This window comes from Herpailurus yagouaroundi, unplaced genomic scaffold (assembly GCF_014898765.1).
Source record: "Herpailurus yagouaroundi ecotype Mexico unplaced genomic scaffold, PumYag 186, whole genome shotgun sequence".
In the NCBI taxonomy this organism is placed as follows: Eukaryota; Metazoa; Chordata; class Mammalia; order Carnivora; family Felidae; genus Herpailurus; species Herpailurus yagouaroundi.
The window spans coordinates 32048934-32065111 of record NW_024412417.1 but is presented as its reverse complement, the minus strand read 5'-3'; the positions used below and the strand labels follow the sequence as shown (position 1 = coordinate 32065111).

The 16178-nt window shown below is 40.2% G+C and overlaps 1 protein-coding gene across 7 annotated transcripts in view; it reads right to left on the bottom strand.

Annotated features, from left to right (window-relative positions):
- Positions 1-16178, bottom strand: part of TBC1D31 (TBC1 domain family member 31) — a 96930-nt gene that overhangs the window by 9107 nt on the left and 71645 nt on the right. For 5 of the 7 annotated variants that reach the window (XM_040494343.1, XM_040494337.1, XM_040494339.1 and 2 more), the window contains 5 exons: positions 15712-15847; positions 10724-10816; positions 4925-5065; positions 3109-3303; positions 919-1057 (listed from right to left, as the gene is read on the bottom strand). In XM_040494343.1, the coding sequence (XP_040350277.1) occupies positions 919-1057; positions 3109-3303; positions 4925-5065; positions 10724-10816; positions 15712-15847 (704 nt within the window). The remainder of the gene's footprint in view (positions 1-918; positions 1058-3108; positions 3304-4924; positions 5066-10723; positions 10817-15711; positions 15848-16178) is intronic. The other 2 variants (XM_040494340.1, XM_040494342.1) reach the window with 2 other exon arrangements.

The following is a 16178-nucleotide window of genomic DNA, read 5'->3' as shown; positions in this document are numbered from 1 at the left end:
AAGTCAGACACAAAAGACCATAGATCACCGGACTCCATTTATATAAAGCTTCCTAAGTAGACAAATCTATGGTGGAACAGGAAGTTTATTAGTGGGAGCTAGGGGCTGGGCGGGGAGTGAGGGGAAATGGGCAGTGAATGCAAATGGGTACAGGGCTTACTTGGGGGCACCAAAAAAAAAAAATATATATATATATATATTTTAATGTTTATTATCATAGAGAGAGAGAGAGAAAGAGAGCGAGCGCACAAGTGGGGTGGGGCAGAGAGAGGGAAACAGAATCTGAAGCAGGCCCCAGGCTCTGAGCTGTCAGCACAGAGCCCGATGTGAGGTTTGAACTCAGGGGCTGTGAGATGTGAGATCATGACCTGAGCTGAAGTCGAACGCTCAACTGACAACCGACTGAGCCACCCAGGCGCCCCTGCTTTAGAATTCTAAGTACAGTAATTTAGGTTTTCAGTTCATGCCACTGCAAGCCTGTAAACCCAAACCTAACGTTTGGTTATAACAAGTTTCCTTGTGCTACTTTACTACACTGTTGTTCTGAAGACCGGCTATTGGCAAAGCACAATTTCTACCAAAATAAACTAGAAATAGCACTTTGGGAACAAATCATATCCTGAGAGATGAAGGAGATACCAAGGACCATGAAACCATGGAATAAAACAGAATTCTACAGGACAGTTGAGAGGTTTTTCTTGACTGGAGCTAGGTTTTTTTGTTTGTTTGCCTGTTTTGTTTGTTTTAATAAGCCCCAGCAACCCCCAAAATGATGACTAGTGATCACCTTTTAGTTGAGCAATCATTTGAATAAAGTGCCAAAATACAGCTCAGGGATTGGCTCACGACAGCAAACAGCCTACCTGTGATGGATGAGTGTGTACTGTCATGAAGAGAAAGGCACTCATGGACACGCACCTGTATTATACGGATGTTCAGCATGTTCTAAAGCATCATCTAGCTCTTTCTCCAGAAACCACTTTCGAGATGCATCTGAGAGAGCCGAAGCTTTCTTTTCTGACTTCAGATGAAAGTCTTTTTCTTTAGCTTCTTCCCACTATACGCAAATAAATGAAAGAAAACAAAAATCACCTAAAAATTGGGGGTAATGTCAGTTCCTACAGTGGAATAACTCCCTTCCGTCTCCTCTACTCCACTTCCTTCGGGATTCCCATGGTGCGTGGGATCTGTTTGGTTTTAGGGTAATTTGGGTGCCAGTCTTGGCCCAAGGCTGCTGAGGAAACTTCAAGGTGCAGGCACGTGTGATGTACCACTCAGTACCTCCAAGTGCCACAGAGCACACACACAGGTGCCCACTGTCTTTGCAATAACAAGTCATTTCAACACATTTCACATGTCAAACCTTGCAGGATGTAGTTTTTAGAATTAATGATAATTTTCTTATTTAATTTGCATGCTATCGCTTAATAGTAAGATCTGCAAAGTTCAGAGAATGAATTCTTTGCCCAGCTCTGCCGTGGAAGTGAAGGAATTTCTATTAATCCCTACTTTCTTCTTCCTACAGTGAGAAAACAATTATCTTAAGATTAGCTCAAGGGTAACTAAAAATACCACGTTTAAGATATTCTACAACTCCTAAAGTTCATCAATGTTCTATGCTGTAGCGTTTATCTGCAAACATATAGTTTTTTAAATTTAAACCCAGTTAGTTAACATATAGTATAATTTTTGTTATAGAAATGCTAACGCATTAAATATGTGTGAAATGACACAATTTTAAGGAATCATTAGGGGCCAAGAAATCCAGGCCTTTCCCATTACTGATAAGGAGGCCGAGTTTTAGTGATTTCCCAAGGCCTCTCAGTAATCAGGCTAGCTTTAGAAGCCAGCACACCAGATACAAAGGAGGAAAGCCCTTACAGTGATCCCGAGTCTACCCTCAAACACTCTGTTTCACCCAAACTACAGCAGCACCTAACAGTGTGCAGTCCAGCGCTAAGGTCAGCAATCCTCGAAGACGTGGGCTCCCACCATAACGTTCCTGAGAACAGCCTCAGTGGGCATCATTCCCGCCCCTCCCTGTCCTTGACCGAAAGTGTTCTCACACAGGGCCACGTTATATGGGGTAGGAGGAAAATGAATAGGAACAGTCACTTGAAGGAAATACATTATGAAAAGCTTTCAGAATAGACATCACGACAGAGCAGCATGAAGAGGAGTGAACTACAGCCAGCTCTCTGGTTCCTGACCTCTCCCTAGCTCCACAGTGTCCTCGGGGAAGTCCGCTCTGTCTGCGATAATATCGACAGAGCATGGGTGCCAGAGCTGCTGGTGGGATCCACCAAAGGATTCGTCTGTGTGACATGCTCTTCGTTGCCTCCTTGAAATCCATTCTCTGACTCTTCTTGAGGAACAATTCTAATTTTATTTCGGATGATAATGCTCCCTGCTAAAAATGCTACATTTCCCAACATCCTCTGCAGACAAATGTGGCTAGAATGTGATGTGGGACTTCTAGAAAGGAGTTACAGAGTTGTCTCAGCCGGGAGCGGGCCCTTTTCTACTTCTGCCCTACCTTCTTCCTGCTGTCTGGAATGTATATGTGATGGCTGGAAAACCAGCAGTCATCTTGGGTGGTAAGCTGTCCTCAAGAACGAAAGCCATGCACCAAGAAGTAGCGCAGAAAGACTGAAGGAGGCACTTTCCCTAATGACCTTGGAGCCAGGAAACCAGCAGCCCTGGGTTTCCTACCCCCGGACTTCTTTCACATGAAAAGGAAAAACACTTACATCTTGCTCATTGTCACTATTATTTCAGGTTTTGTTAGTAGTAGCTACATATAATTCCTAACCGTTTAAAGCTGTCTACATCGTAAGAATCAAAAATTAGGTAAAATTAAATAGTAATATTATCCAATCAGCCAGAACAAACCCAATCCAGGAAGCTGAGAACTTGAGAGGCACTAATGTCATTGAGAAAGATGCCTACTCATTTTTAGGTATCGTATTAGATTCCTTCTCTGTATATACCTACTAAAATTAGATTCGCTTTTCCAAGAGGAATTATCTGGTTTGATGCTTCTGTTGTTTGATTATATTTCAAAATTTATACGATGAGTAACAAAAAAATCTGTAACCCCGTTCTTACCTTTTTAGCTCCCTCCCCCACCATTGCATTCAATACTTCTGTTTCTTTCCTTCTGTTTTCCAGAAGGAGTTTGGCCACTTCCTGGTAACATGCGTTCCGCTGTAGATCATCACATCTTTGTTTATGTAAAGCTTGAATTCGCCAGTCGGCATTTAGACATGCTTGTTCAGCTTCTGCCAAATTTTCTTCAATTAACTAAGAAATATTTGTAAATTTCAGAAACAAGGTCAGACTATATATAAAATATGGTATATCTGTTCAATGTAACCAAGTTTCTAGGGTAGCTGTTTGTAACCTAACGGTGTTTACTTTCACTTTTTATTTTATTTTTTTTTACATTTATTTATTTTTGAGAGACAGAGTGAGACAGAGTACAAGCAGGGGAGGGGCAGAGAAAGAAGGAGACACAGAATCTGAAGCAGGCTCCAGGCTCCGAGCAAGCGTTCAGTACAGAGCCCGATGTGGGGCTCGAACCCACGAACCGTGAGATCATGACCTCCGCTGAAGTCGGTCACTTAACCGACTGAGCCACCCAACCCAGGCGCCCCAACCTAATGGTATTTAAAACACACCGGTGTCCAGGACCCAGCACAAACTAATTACATCAGCTTCTGGGGTGGTGAGATGTTGGAACTTTTACAAAGGTGATTCTAATACATAGCCAAGACTGAGAATTTCTAGGCTCAGGAATGGGTAGGATTAAACAATTTCCATATTTCAACCCATGAAAAGGAGTCAGAAGAGCCCATTCTTACAGACTGAACAAAAGCCTATACGGAAAAATCAATGGTGGGCTATGCTGATGGGATCTGCTAAGGGATGGTTGTTGAACAGAAGACAGGGAAGTCTTATATTGTTGCTGGCTTTTGGACCAGGGCCAGGCCTGGCCACAGACCTACTCAGCATTTTGTTGACTGGATGATACAGGAAGTTCTTTCTTGAAGTTCTCAAATTCTATTTCAATTCACTTGAGCCAGCATTTCTGAAAGGGTACTCCACAGAAATTGTACAAAATAAGTTTGGAAAATTTTCTTAAAGCCTCACAATGTACCATATCCTCAAATTTGGCATGAAAAATCCTAACTTCTTTTTTTAAAGTTTATTTATTCAGAGAGAGAGAGAGAGAGAGAGAGAGAGAGAGAGAGAGAGAGAAAGAGAGAGAGAGAGAAAGAGCAAGGGAGAAACAAAGAGGGAGAGAGAGAATCCCAAGCAAGCTCAGCACTGTCAACACGGATGGAGCCCAATGTGGGACTTACTCCCACAAACCGTGAGATCATGACCTGAGAAAATCAAGAGTCAGATGCTAAACTGACCGAGCCACCCAGGTGCCCTGAAAAATCCTAACTTTAAACAGCACTTCCAATACTTAGTTGCCACCTGTTTTACTGAATAATAGTTATGAATATTCTACAGAATATACTTTGGAAACCCTGGCTTATATACCAGGCAAAGACCTGATGTTTTGCAACTAATCTGCTCAGGGATAATTTCTGAGACATAACACAGTAGGTTAGTATTTATGAAGTTATTATTTCCCTTGTATCTTCTAGATCTTAAAATTCTCAAAATATAAAAGATACTTGTATATGTCTGGCAGTGAAGTAAGTAGCCTATAAATAAAATAATGTGAGATTCTAAGAGCTGTGATAACTGAAGCAAAGAAATGAATTAACTCCTTTGCAGAGTTCAATTTTGAATTTTCTCCTTTGAGAGGATGACAGATGGGGGAGGCAGGGCAGGGAAAAATAAACACAGAAAAGGATGACAGATGGAAACTTCCCCCTCTCTATGTGCACTAAGTTTACCATATTTTTACCTTCTGAGTTTTTTGGTTCTGAGTTTGACCTGCTTCTATCAGTTTATGGAACATGTGTTCTTCAAGATCCACTTTTCGTCTATAGGTATCTGCATCTTCTCTCATTTCTTTTGCAACAGCTTCCTGATTTCTAATAAGATTCTGTTAAAAAAAATTTTGTCAAAAAAAAAAAGAGAGAAAACACAAATCTATATAGTAATGCTAGAACACAAAATGACTCCCCCCCCGCCCCCCCGCCGAATACTAGCACACAAATAAGAATTGTGGTCATCTAATTTTCAAAGTAGAAAGCAAATAGCAGCGACATCAGTGAAAATAAAAGTAGGGACCTCTGAAAATACTCTCATCCAAAAAAGCACTGAGAACACTTGCAAAACCAACTCTTTCAGAACTCTGGAAATTAACCAAAGGCTTGAAGCAATTTGAGGATCATTTACTCATAAAAATGGCTCCATCTTGGTAAGAACAGAAAGCAGTAGGGCATTTTTAACTTGCCTCATCCCTAGTCCCACCCTACCCTTAAGCTCTGCATTAGCCTTTAAGACCAGCAACCTGGCAGCCAAAGGAGGGGGCAGAATGGAGGTGGGACTCCTGCAAACTCCCACTGTCCAGTAGCGGTCCCCATTGACCGATACGGTGGTTCTGGAAGAACGTACTCCCAAAGCTGTCTTTATTTGCCATGACTCAGAACTCACCACCTTGAACCGCCTTTTCCCTGGGGACATTTGCTGAAATACATGAGAGGACCCTGGTGAATATCTTGGCTGCTGGAGAGAGCCTATCGCAGTGCAAACCACAAGCTAACCAAAAAGTATTCACAGAAAACATTGAAGAATTAGACGTCTGCAGGGCACTTTGAAAAGCTGATAGATTCCCGGAGACCTAAAAGTCCATGTGCATGTGGAAGGCTGTACACATGCGCAGGGCTATGTGAATGCTCAGATCTGAGGAAGCGCAGGGCTCTTAAGTCTGGTGAATGGGGGTTCTGCATAGTCAGGAAGGGAACTCTGGAGTTGTAAGCTGCGAAGCGAAGCGTTGAAGGCAGGCCCCAACACGATGCACACAGAGCCTCTGGGCAAAGACCTAGAGGCTTTACTGGTACAAGGCCACTTAAGGAAATCGCTGTCCAGTCGCTAAAACCAAGTGAAGACTTTAATTTAGTTCTCTGTAAATTCAACTTTACCAAATCAACTCAGTGAAGTCACTAAGAAACAAGAAATGCTGAGGAGGGAGGAGAATCTGATTTTCAGAACTGTCATATCACATGATTTAAAATATCTAATTTTCTTTCTTTTTTTAATGTTTGTTTATTTTTGAGAGAGAGAGACAGAGCACGAGCGGGGCAGGGGCAGAGAGAGAGGGAGACACAGAATCAGAAGCAGGCTCCTGGCTCTGAGCTGTCAGCACAGAGCCCAATGCGGGGCTTGAACCCACAAGCTGTGAGATGACCTGAGCTGAAGGTGGGCGCTCAACAGACCGAGCCACCCAGGCACCCCTAAAATATCTAGTTTTCAATAAAAATGACAGGAGATATTAAAAACCAAAAGCATGGCTGTGCGGACTCTGAATAGACATTAGCCACACGTTCTCCAGAGAAGATATAAAAATGGCCAATATACACATGAAAAGATGCCAAGAATCACCAGTCCTTGGAAAAATGAAAATCCAAACTGCAAGACACCACTTCATACCCACTGGTGAGGCTAGAATCAAAAGGACGGATGGTAACAACTGTTCACAAGAATGTAGAGAAGGGAGAACTCTACACTCCTGGGTATAGATCTAAGGGAACTGAAAATACATGTTCAAACAAAAAGCTGTACATGAATTTTCAGAGCAGCACTACTCACCACAGCCCAAAGTAGAAACAACCCAAATATCCACCAACTGACAAGTGGATAAACATTTATCATACAACAGAATATTATTCAGCCATAAAAAGGAATGGAGTACTAACTCACACCACAACGTGAACAAACCTTGAAAACTTTTGTGTGAAAGAAGCCAGTCACAAAAGACTATACATTGTATGGTTTCACTTGTATGAAATGTCACAACAGGCAAATCTATAGAGACAGAAAGTAAATAAGTGCCTGCCAGGGTCAGGGGGCTGGGGAGGGAGTGCTAACAAGTAGTGTTGGGAAGGACGGCAAACAGAATTCATGAAGATTTAAGTTAAAAAGACGTGTAATAGCAACTGTATGTACCAAATAATCTCACTTATCCTTACTGATGATATTAGCAGTTATTTCCTAATTCAGGAATTTATTCCTGCTTTTCTAATTATCCACTGGCAACACAATTACCTGCATAATTAAAAATAAAAATGTGGGACACCTGGGTGGCTCAGTTGGTTAAGCATTTGACTTCGGCTCAGGTCATGATCTCACAGTCTGTGAGTTCGAGCCCTGCGTCAGGCTCTGTGCTGATAGCTCAGACCCTGGAGCCTGCTTCGGATTCTGTGTCTCCCTCTCGCTCTGACCCCCCCCCCCATTCATCTTTTGTATCTCTCTGTCTCAAAAATAAACGTTAAAAAAAATTAAAAATAAATAAATAAATAAATAAAAATAAAAATGTTTTCCAATTATATGCAGAGAAGATATGTGTATGGAGAAGTTTATTGCCAAAATTGTAAACCACTTAAACATCCAACAACAGAAAAAAAAGTTATTTTTTTATTTAGCTTATTTAAAGTTATTTAAAACTTATTCAAAGTTATGGTTCATCACTATGACAAATGACAATATGAAGATATGCAGTCATTTAGAAAAAGGATTTTAGTAAGTAAAAATGAAAAGCAGAATATAGAATCTTAGATACTCCATAAAGAAGCAAAACAATGTATGTGTAGAGTCTAGGGATTAGGAGGAAAACAACGGGAATCTACCAACAGCAAGGAGAAAAGATGACAGGGCGGTGGTTTAAAGAAGCAGGTAGGGGAAGAGGGCTGTCAATTCATTTTGTAAAATGAGCATTTTAGGCCAGGGGGAATGAGGGGAAACTAATACCTACCCGGCATGTGCCAATATCAGACACTGAGCAGTAAAGGGTGACTCAGAAGCCTGAGCTATTCAAATTCTACACACTCCGAAGCAAAGATTAACCCTTGACCAGCTCTAAACCCCTGGAATATGGTGCCTGAAGAGTGTGTCTGTATACCTGGGGCCTTGGGCTCCCCCAGACAGTTTATGCTAATAATGGTGCATGGCAGGAGCCTTGGGCCACACTAGATCAGCCTGAGCTCTGCAGAGTAAGTATCCAGGTTCAGCCACATGACGCTCCATGCCTATGTGACTGACTCCCAGTAAAACCCTGGATATCAAGACTCGGGTGAGCTTGCCTGTTGGCAGTACTCTACACGTGTTGTCATACATCTTTGGTGGCAAAATTAAGCGCCGTCTGTATGACTCCACTGGCAGAGGATGACTGGAAGCGTGTGCCTGGTCTCTCCTGGACTCTACACTGTGTGCCTTTTACTTTTGCTGAGGTTTTTGTTTTTTTTTTTTAAGTCATCTCGACACCCAGTGTGGGGCTCAAACTCATGATGACCCTGAGATCAAGAGTTGCATGCTCCATCAACTGAGCCAGCCAGGCGTCTCCTACCTTTGCTGAGTTTCATCTGTATCCTTCCACTGTAATAAACCGTGATTACGAGTGTAACAACTTTTCCAAGTTCTGTGAGTCCCTCTAGCAAATCACTGAACCTGAGGTAGTCTTGGAGACTCCTATCGCTGACATCTAGATATAACTCATTTCATCATCACAGCAATGTCGACAAGGGTGGGCCTATGCCAAGGAGAAGCTACATATGCATGAGAAAGAGACCACGACAGAGGCAGAAAATGGATTTGATGTAACAAGGTCCTAAGAGATGAAGGGGACGGAATCTGGATCAGAGGTCAGTATTCATTTGTGTTTTTATTCTTCTGTTAAAAAATTTTTTATTCGAAGTAGATATATATGGAATATTGAGCATGCATTTCCAGCAGAGGGCAACACAATATTGTCTGTGTTCTAGGATATAATTGGTTTAGAAATACACACAGCTAATCTGAATGTCTGAATCTAACGGACCAGATAAAATTCAAGATATAGTTTTGATGAGTAGGTTCAGTATTTTCTAACTCTATTAATAGTTTGCTTAATAAATACTTCCTTCAAAAGAGGGCAGAAATGGTATGGATACGTTGATGTGGGGAAAGAAACTCAGCATCCTTTCTGAGGCATTCCTGCCAAAAGTGTGTAAGTTGAACCTTGGATGAGGAAGCAACAAACAATAATTGAGGGACATTCTATAAAATATCTGGTCAAATGCTTCAAAAACATCATTGCTATAAAATATAAAGAAGTAAAGAAGAACTCAGGAATGGTGCCGTAGGAGACTAATGAGACAGGACAACTGAAAAAATGGATTATCTTAGATTTTCTTTTGCTCTAAAGGACATTTTTTTTTAATGGTTATTTTTGAGTGACAGAGCATGGGTGGGGGAGGGGCAGAGACAGAGGGAGACACAGAATCTGAAGCGGCCTCCGGGCTCTGAGCTGTCTGCACAGAACCCGACGTGGGGCTCGAATTCATGAACCACGAGGTCATGACCTGAGCTGAAGTCGGGACACTCAACTGACTGAGCAACCCAGGTGCCCCTGCTCTAAAGGACATTTTTAGGATGATTGATAAAATCTGAATAAGGCTTATACAACAGATAATGATATGTTCATTTCCCGATTTTGATAAGTGTTCTGTGGTCATGTATTCAGGATTCCTTGGTTTTAGGAAATAATACGCTGAAGTATTTAAGGGTGAAAGGGCATCATGTTTGCAACTTTCTCTTAAAAAGTTTAGAAAAAAAAATGTATCTACGTGTGTATTAGTATACAGATAGAAAGAGAAGGTAATACCAATTTAGCAAAATGTTAATATTTGAGAATGAGAGAAACAGACTTGGAAATTCTTAGTATTTTACTTGCAAATTTTCTGTTAATTCAGAAATCATGCCCCCGTGGTGTCATCACCACTTCCCCCAAAGGAAAGACAGTAAAAAGTAAATTTAGGTTTGGTCCAAATGAATTCAAAATCATAGGAGACTCAGCCAAAGTGTGAATCCCAGGCTCAGTTCTAGAAGTAGTTCAGTGTGGTAATTAAAAGTGTTGCAGATATGAATGGATGCCATATGTTTTAAATCTTATTTAATGTGAATAACAGTCAATTTACCTGTTACATATTTGCAGTTATCACTAATTTCAAACTCAAAGTTTCACTTTAAGAGGCTGAGGGAAGTGAAAACTTATGGTTTCAACATTAAATAAATGAATAACAAAATGCTTTTCCCAAATGATAAATATTTATATTAACAAAATTCCTTTTTCCAGTGTCGTGGAAACTAAATTATATACTCTAAGTAGATACTTGACAATTTGATTCCAGAAGATTCAAATTTAAAGTACTGTACAGCTCTTGTCTGATTTACCTCGTAAAACCCTTGTGAAGCACCAGGATAATTCTGTAGTCACTATTATACAGATAGAGGGAAACTCAGTACATCGATAGAAAATCCTGAGGCAAAATCTGGGGCTTACATCTGGTGCTTCAGACACTAGACTAAGTTGCTAAGAGAAAGGTGAATTAAAGAATTACAACAAACTGTACATTCAGACATTCTGGCTATCTTAACAATCCTGGGTGACATTATATTCTGCTTAAAAAAAAAAAAACAATAAACATTAAAAAATCATGAATAAATACAATCTAAAAAGAGTATAAACCCTGCTGCTCTTACGGTGAAAACAGATGATTTATACCTTCTCATAAAGTCTTTTCTGTGATTCCAGTTCCAGATGTCTCATTTCTAGGTCTTTCGCTGTAGTAGCAATTTCTTGATCTCTCATATGTACCTATGGCCAAACAACAAACTGAACACCAAAAGGAATTTACAAGATAATTTCTGTTTAACAGATCTGGTAATCTTGAAATCCAAACAACCCACTAAACGTATTTACAATAAGAAGTACTGGGCTTTTGATACCAGAGTAATTGACAGTATATTAACACTCACTGTAGAGTCTAGGAATAATGTTTGAGTTAAAGTTAAGCTTAATTTTCTAAAAAGCAAAGTACAATTACCATATGCTCATCTACCCAGACTGGGAGAACAGATGGGAGCTCTTACCATATTATATCAGCCAATATTATGTGTTAGAAAAACTCGAGCAATATAAATTTGTGGTGGCTAAAAATATAGAATGTTTAATCTTATTAAATATAATATTATTTAATGTTCTTTTTGATTAAATGTCTATACTTTTGTAAATTCACTTTGGAACTCCAAGTTTAAATGTGCCCTGCTTGGACTTAATTTTTTTTTTCATGTTTGTTTATTTTTGAGAGAGAGAGAGAGAGAGATACAGTGTGAGCAGGAGAGGGGCAGAGACAGAGACACAGAATCCAAAATAGCTGTCCAGGCTCTGAGCTGCCAGCACCGAGCCTGACGTGGAGCTTGAACCCACGAACCATGAGATAATGACCTGAGCTGAAGTCTGATGCTTCACTGACTGAGCCACCCAGGTGCCCCTTGGACTTAGTTAATTTTAAGTTTACCTTTCCCCAAATTCTGATTACTTGGAAGCTTTTCACTCCTCTACACTAGAGGGTTTGAATAAGGCCTTCTTGAGGTAGACAGAGAAACTGAGGAGCTCTCTTAATACAATACTTGGCTTCCCAAAGTCCTCGTTTCTTAGGCATGATACGTGTTTCAGAAAGAAAACCAAACAAACTACCCATCAGTCATCTCAGCCCATTCATTTATTCAGTAAACATTTAATGACCGCATTTACTAGTTGTATCCCTGAGTTTTAGACATTGGAAAGATAAAAGACACACCATCAAATACCTCTCATCGGAGAAACAAAGGGTAAAAATGAAAATATGGTGGGGTGTACAAGAAGGATATACACCTGAGAAGCAAATAAACCACTGACTGGCAAGCAGTTCAACTTAAGGAGGTTCCTGAGAAAACAGCTGGCTCAAAGGTGGGGATGCTTGAGTTTATGAAACAAGAGTAGTAAAAATGCCAATAGGTGGAGGAGAGGTTTGGCACAGTTAATAATGCCTTTTAGGACTTTCAATTAGAAAAGCTCTCCTGTTTATGAATTTTTAGACACACACCTAGCTCGTGCCAGAGCAAACGCACATCCACTCTGCTTAGTGCTAACGAACGTGCAGTCACTCGTACGTGTCACGCTGGACCCAGTCTTCCTGCTGGTGCCTGAACTCTGAGTAGGAAAGCTCTGGCAGGTTAGCAGGGTCAGAGCTTGCTATCGGAATAAGGAGATGAGGGACAGAAGCCTGGAAGGGTGGGCAGAGGCCAGATCATGCAACCTGAAAGAACTTTCCAGGATTCTTTGACAAAAAATTGCCTTCACCATCTCAAAGAGTTTGCAATAAAGAGGGCAGAGTTCTAAGCCTGTATTACTTTTGGAGAACACAGACACTTCTAGAATAATGTATTATCAACCTCATTTGCTAGATGAGATAAAAGGAATGATAGCTTTCAAAAACCAATTTAAAATTAATTGGCTTTAAACAAAACAAAAACTACTATCTGATGCTATAAAAAAAGAGATGACAGATTTCTAATATATGAATCCAAATATTTTCAGAGGCATGTGAGTGGCTCAGTTGGTTAAGCGCCCGATTCTTGATTTTGGCTCAGGTAATGATCTCCTGGTTCATGGGACTTAGCCCTGCATTGGACTCTGTGCTGACAGCATGGAGCCTGCTTGGGATTCTTTCCCTCTCTCTCTCTCTCTCTCTCTCAAAAATAAATTAAAAAAATACTTTCAAAGATTGGAAAATATTTAGTATTTTACTAAAATTAGGTTTAAAACTCCTAAATCAGTCTATACATTCAACGCAATCCTAATAAAAATGCTATTAGGATCAGGGGAGGTAAGGATTCAGAAAGAAAGAGTGGTAAAATTCTCAAAGTCTATTTGAAATGATACACATTTGAGAATATGGAAGAAAACTATGAAAAGGCAGACTAACAGTGGGAATTAGGTCCGCTAGTCAGAAAAACATTATAAAGCGCCATTCAGTGTGGTGTTGGAGGGGATAAAGCTGCGTGTGGGGATAGAACATTTAGTAACCATCCGCTGGCAAGTGACTCTGCTAATCAAAGAGTGGGTGTGACTGTGTGCCAAGAAAACTGTATTTGGGGATACTGAAGTATCAATTTCATTGTTTTTAAGATGTCATATAATTTTCATGTCAAGAAATTATCATTTATTTGAGTTCTTTTAACCATTTAAAAAGTTAAAACCATTCTTACTCAGGGTCCTCACAAAATAGGTAGCAGGCCAGATTAGTTGGTGCTTTATAATTTGCTGACCTTTGTGACACATCAAAGATCAAAACCAACAAACAAACCCACCACAGAGGGGTGCCTGGGTGGATCAGTCGGTTAAGCGTCTGACTTCAGCTCAGGTCATGATCTCGCAGTTCATGGGTTCGAGGCCCATGTTGGGCTCTGTGCTGACAGCTCGGAGCCTGAAGCCTGCTTCAGATTCTCTGTCTCCTCTCTCTCTGCCCCGCCCCCCACCTGGCTCACGCTCTGCCTCTCTCTCTCAAAATGAATAAACATTAAAAAAAACCCAAAAAACAAAAAATGTAAAATTCGAAAAAATATGAATAAATGGTAATGTAATCTTAGAATGGCAAGGCCTTTCTAAATAGGACACAGGGGGTGCCTGGCTGACTTAGTCAGTAGAGCATCCAACTCTTGATCCCAGGGTCATGAGTTCAAGCCCCACACTGGGCATGGAGCCTACTTAAAAAAACAAAAATAAGTAAGTAAATAAATAAATAGGACATGAAACCTAGAAATCATAAAAATTAATAAAAAGTTATTCAGAAATTCAAGTATTTTGCATGATTAAAAAAAGACATGATAGCCACTCTTAAGAGACAAGCAACACTGACGTGAGGAAAACATTTGCAATGAACAAAAGGGTTACTGTCCTAACTCTAAGCTGTATGCAGCCATTAGTTACATATGTCTGTTGAGCGCTAAAATGTGACCAGTCCAAATTGAGGTGTCCTATAAGCTGACTACTGGATTTCAAAGATTTAGTTAAAAAATTTTTTTTAGTGTTTATTTTGTGAGAGAGAGACAGAGAGTGAGCAGGGGAGGGGCAGAGAGAGGAGACACAGAATCGGAAGCAGCCTTCAGGCTCTGAGCTGTCAGCACAGAGCCACCCAACATGGGCTTGAACCCACGAACTGTGTGGTCATGACCTGAACTGAAGCTGGACACTTAACCAACTGAGCCACCCAGGCACCCCTCAAAGATAAAGTAAAACAGCTCATTAACCATGTCTTTATACTAATTACATATTAAAATAATTTGCAAATATCTGGAGTTAAATAAAGTGTTGTTAAAATTAATTTCATCTGTTTCTTCTTACTTTTTTAATGTGGCTATTAGAAAACAAAATTGCCTATGTGGCTCACATTGTATTTCTACTGGATAGTGCTGCCCCAAATGGCACAAACAGCCCATGTAAATTGGTAAGAGAAAACTTGATAGAAAAGTGGACAAATGATAATGGATACACAATTTATATTTCTTCCACAAATGGAAGACAAGTAACTGGAGAGATATTTAACCTCACTAGCAAGAAAAAAGAGGCAAATTAGAATATATAATTTCCACCCAGCAGATTGGCAAATGTTAAGACTGATGCACTCCAAATTGACTAGGGTATAGGCACTCTTACATATACACTTAAAATAACATAGGTGGGTTCATTTTTGGAGGATAATTTGGTATGCCTTGGAATTTACTCAACAAAACTGTGTCTGCAACTCAAGGTTTGTACTGAGAACATACAAACTAGCACCATCTTGGAGAGCAAAGCACTGCAAACAATATCAATGTCCAATAGCAAAGGATTGGTTAAATAAATTAGGACGGTCACACAATGGAATACTATGCAACCATAAAAAAGGGAAAAGATAAGGGGTGCCTGGCTGGCTCAGTCAGTGGAGTGTGAGACTCTTGGTCTCAGGGTTTGTGAGTCTGAGCTCCGTGTTGGGTATAGCGATTACTTAAAAATAAAATTTTGGGGCGCCTGGATGGCTCAGTTGGTTGGGTGTCTGACTTCGGCTCAGGTCATGAATCTCACTGCTCGGGAGTTTGAGCCCCATATCAGATTCTGTGCTGACAGCTCAGAGCCTGGAGCCTGCTTCAGATTTTGTCCCTGTCCTCCTCTGCCCCTCTCCTTCTCGCTCTCTGTTTCTGTCTCTCTCTCTCAACTATAAAAAATAAAACAAAACAAAACAAATTTTAAAAAAATCTTTAAAAGAAAAAGATATATATCCATTTTCTCATTTTATTTCTGGGGACAAAATGAGAGAAAGCAGGAAAGGTCTATTTTTGACTCCATGAATTTAATAATGGAAATTTTCTTATACTGGCCATGTGTACATTTTTATATTAAAAAAGAGTACTTCCCCTACTTCAGTTAGTGGTTAACTGATTCTTCTATTTTTAGAGAAATAGTCATCAAGGACACCAGTCAAATTGACTAATTTTCTTGACATTTCTGAAAACTTAAAACTATTAATGAAAGAGATCAGGAAAAGCTGAGGGAAAAAGTAAATAAAATCAAAGGGTCTATTTAGTATTCATTGTGGATCCTGGCAATAACCTTTAACTTGAAGGTGGTCACGACATTTGAGTGAGAGTGAATGGAGATCATGTGTGGGAACTAAGAGAAGAATCATGAACCTTTCTCTCGATTTCATCGTTCAGTCTTCTTAGTTCCATTTCACGCTGATCTTGCTGAAGCTTCAGAAAGCGCCTTCTTGTAGCATCTTGTAACTGCATTTCCTTCGCTCTCAGCTCTCTTTTCACAGAAGCTAGTCTTAAACACAAAATACGTCAAGAGGAAAGCATGAAAACATTTCCCAATGTGGATTTAAATGGAAAAATGCTACGTTTTGCAACAACGAAAGGCCTGGCCCACATCCCCAGCTTAGCTGCTGTTGTACCACACACAGCTGTAGGAGTAACACACACACACACACACACACACACACACACACACAGAACGAACGACGCCCGTGTCTGCATTTGTGAAAATGACAAGCGGTCCAAACACAACTGGTTATTATTTTCATATTTAAAAGTTCCTAACAGGTCTACTCAGATCATCTCAATATAATCGATATCCTTTATCTGAAGGAAGAATGCCA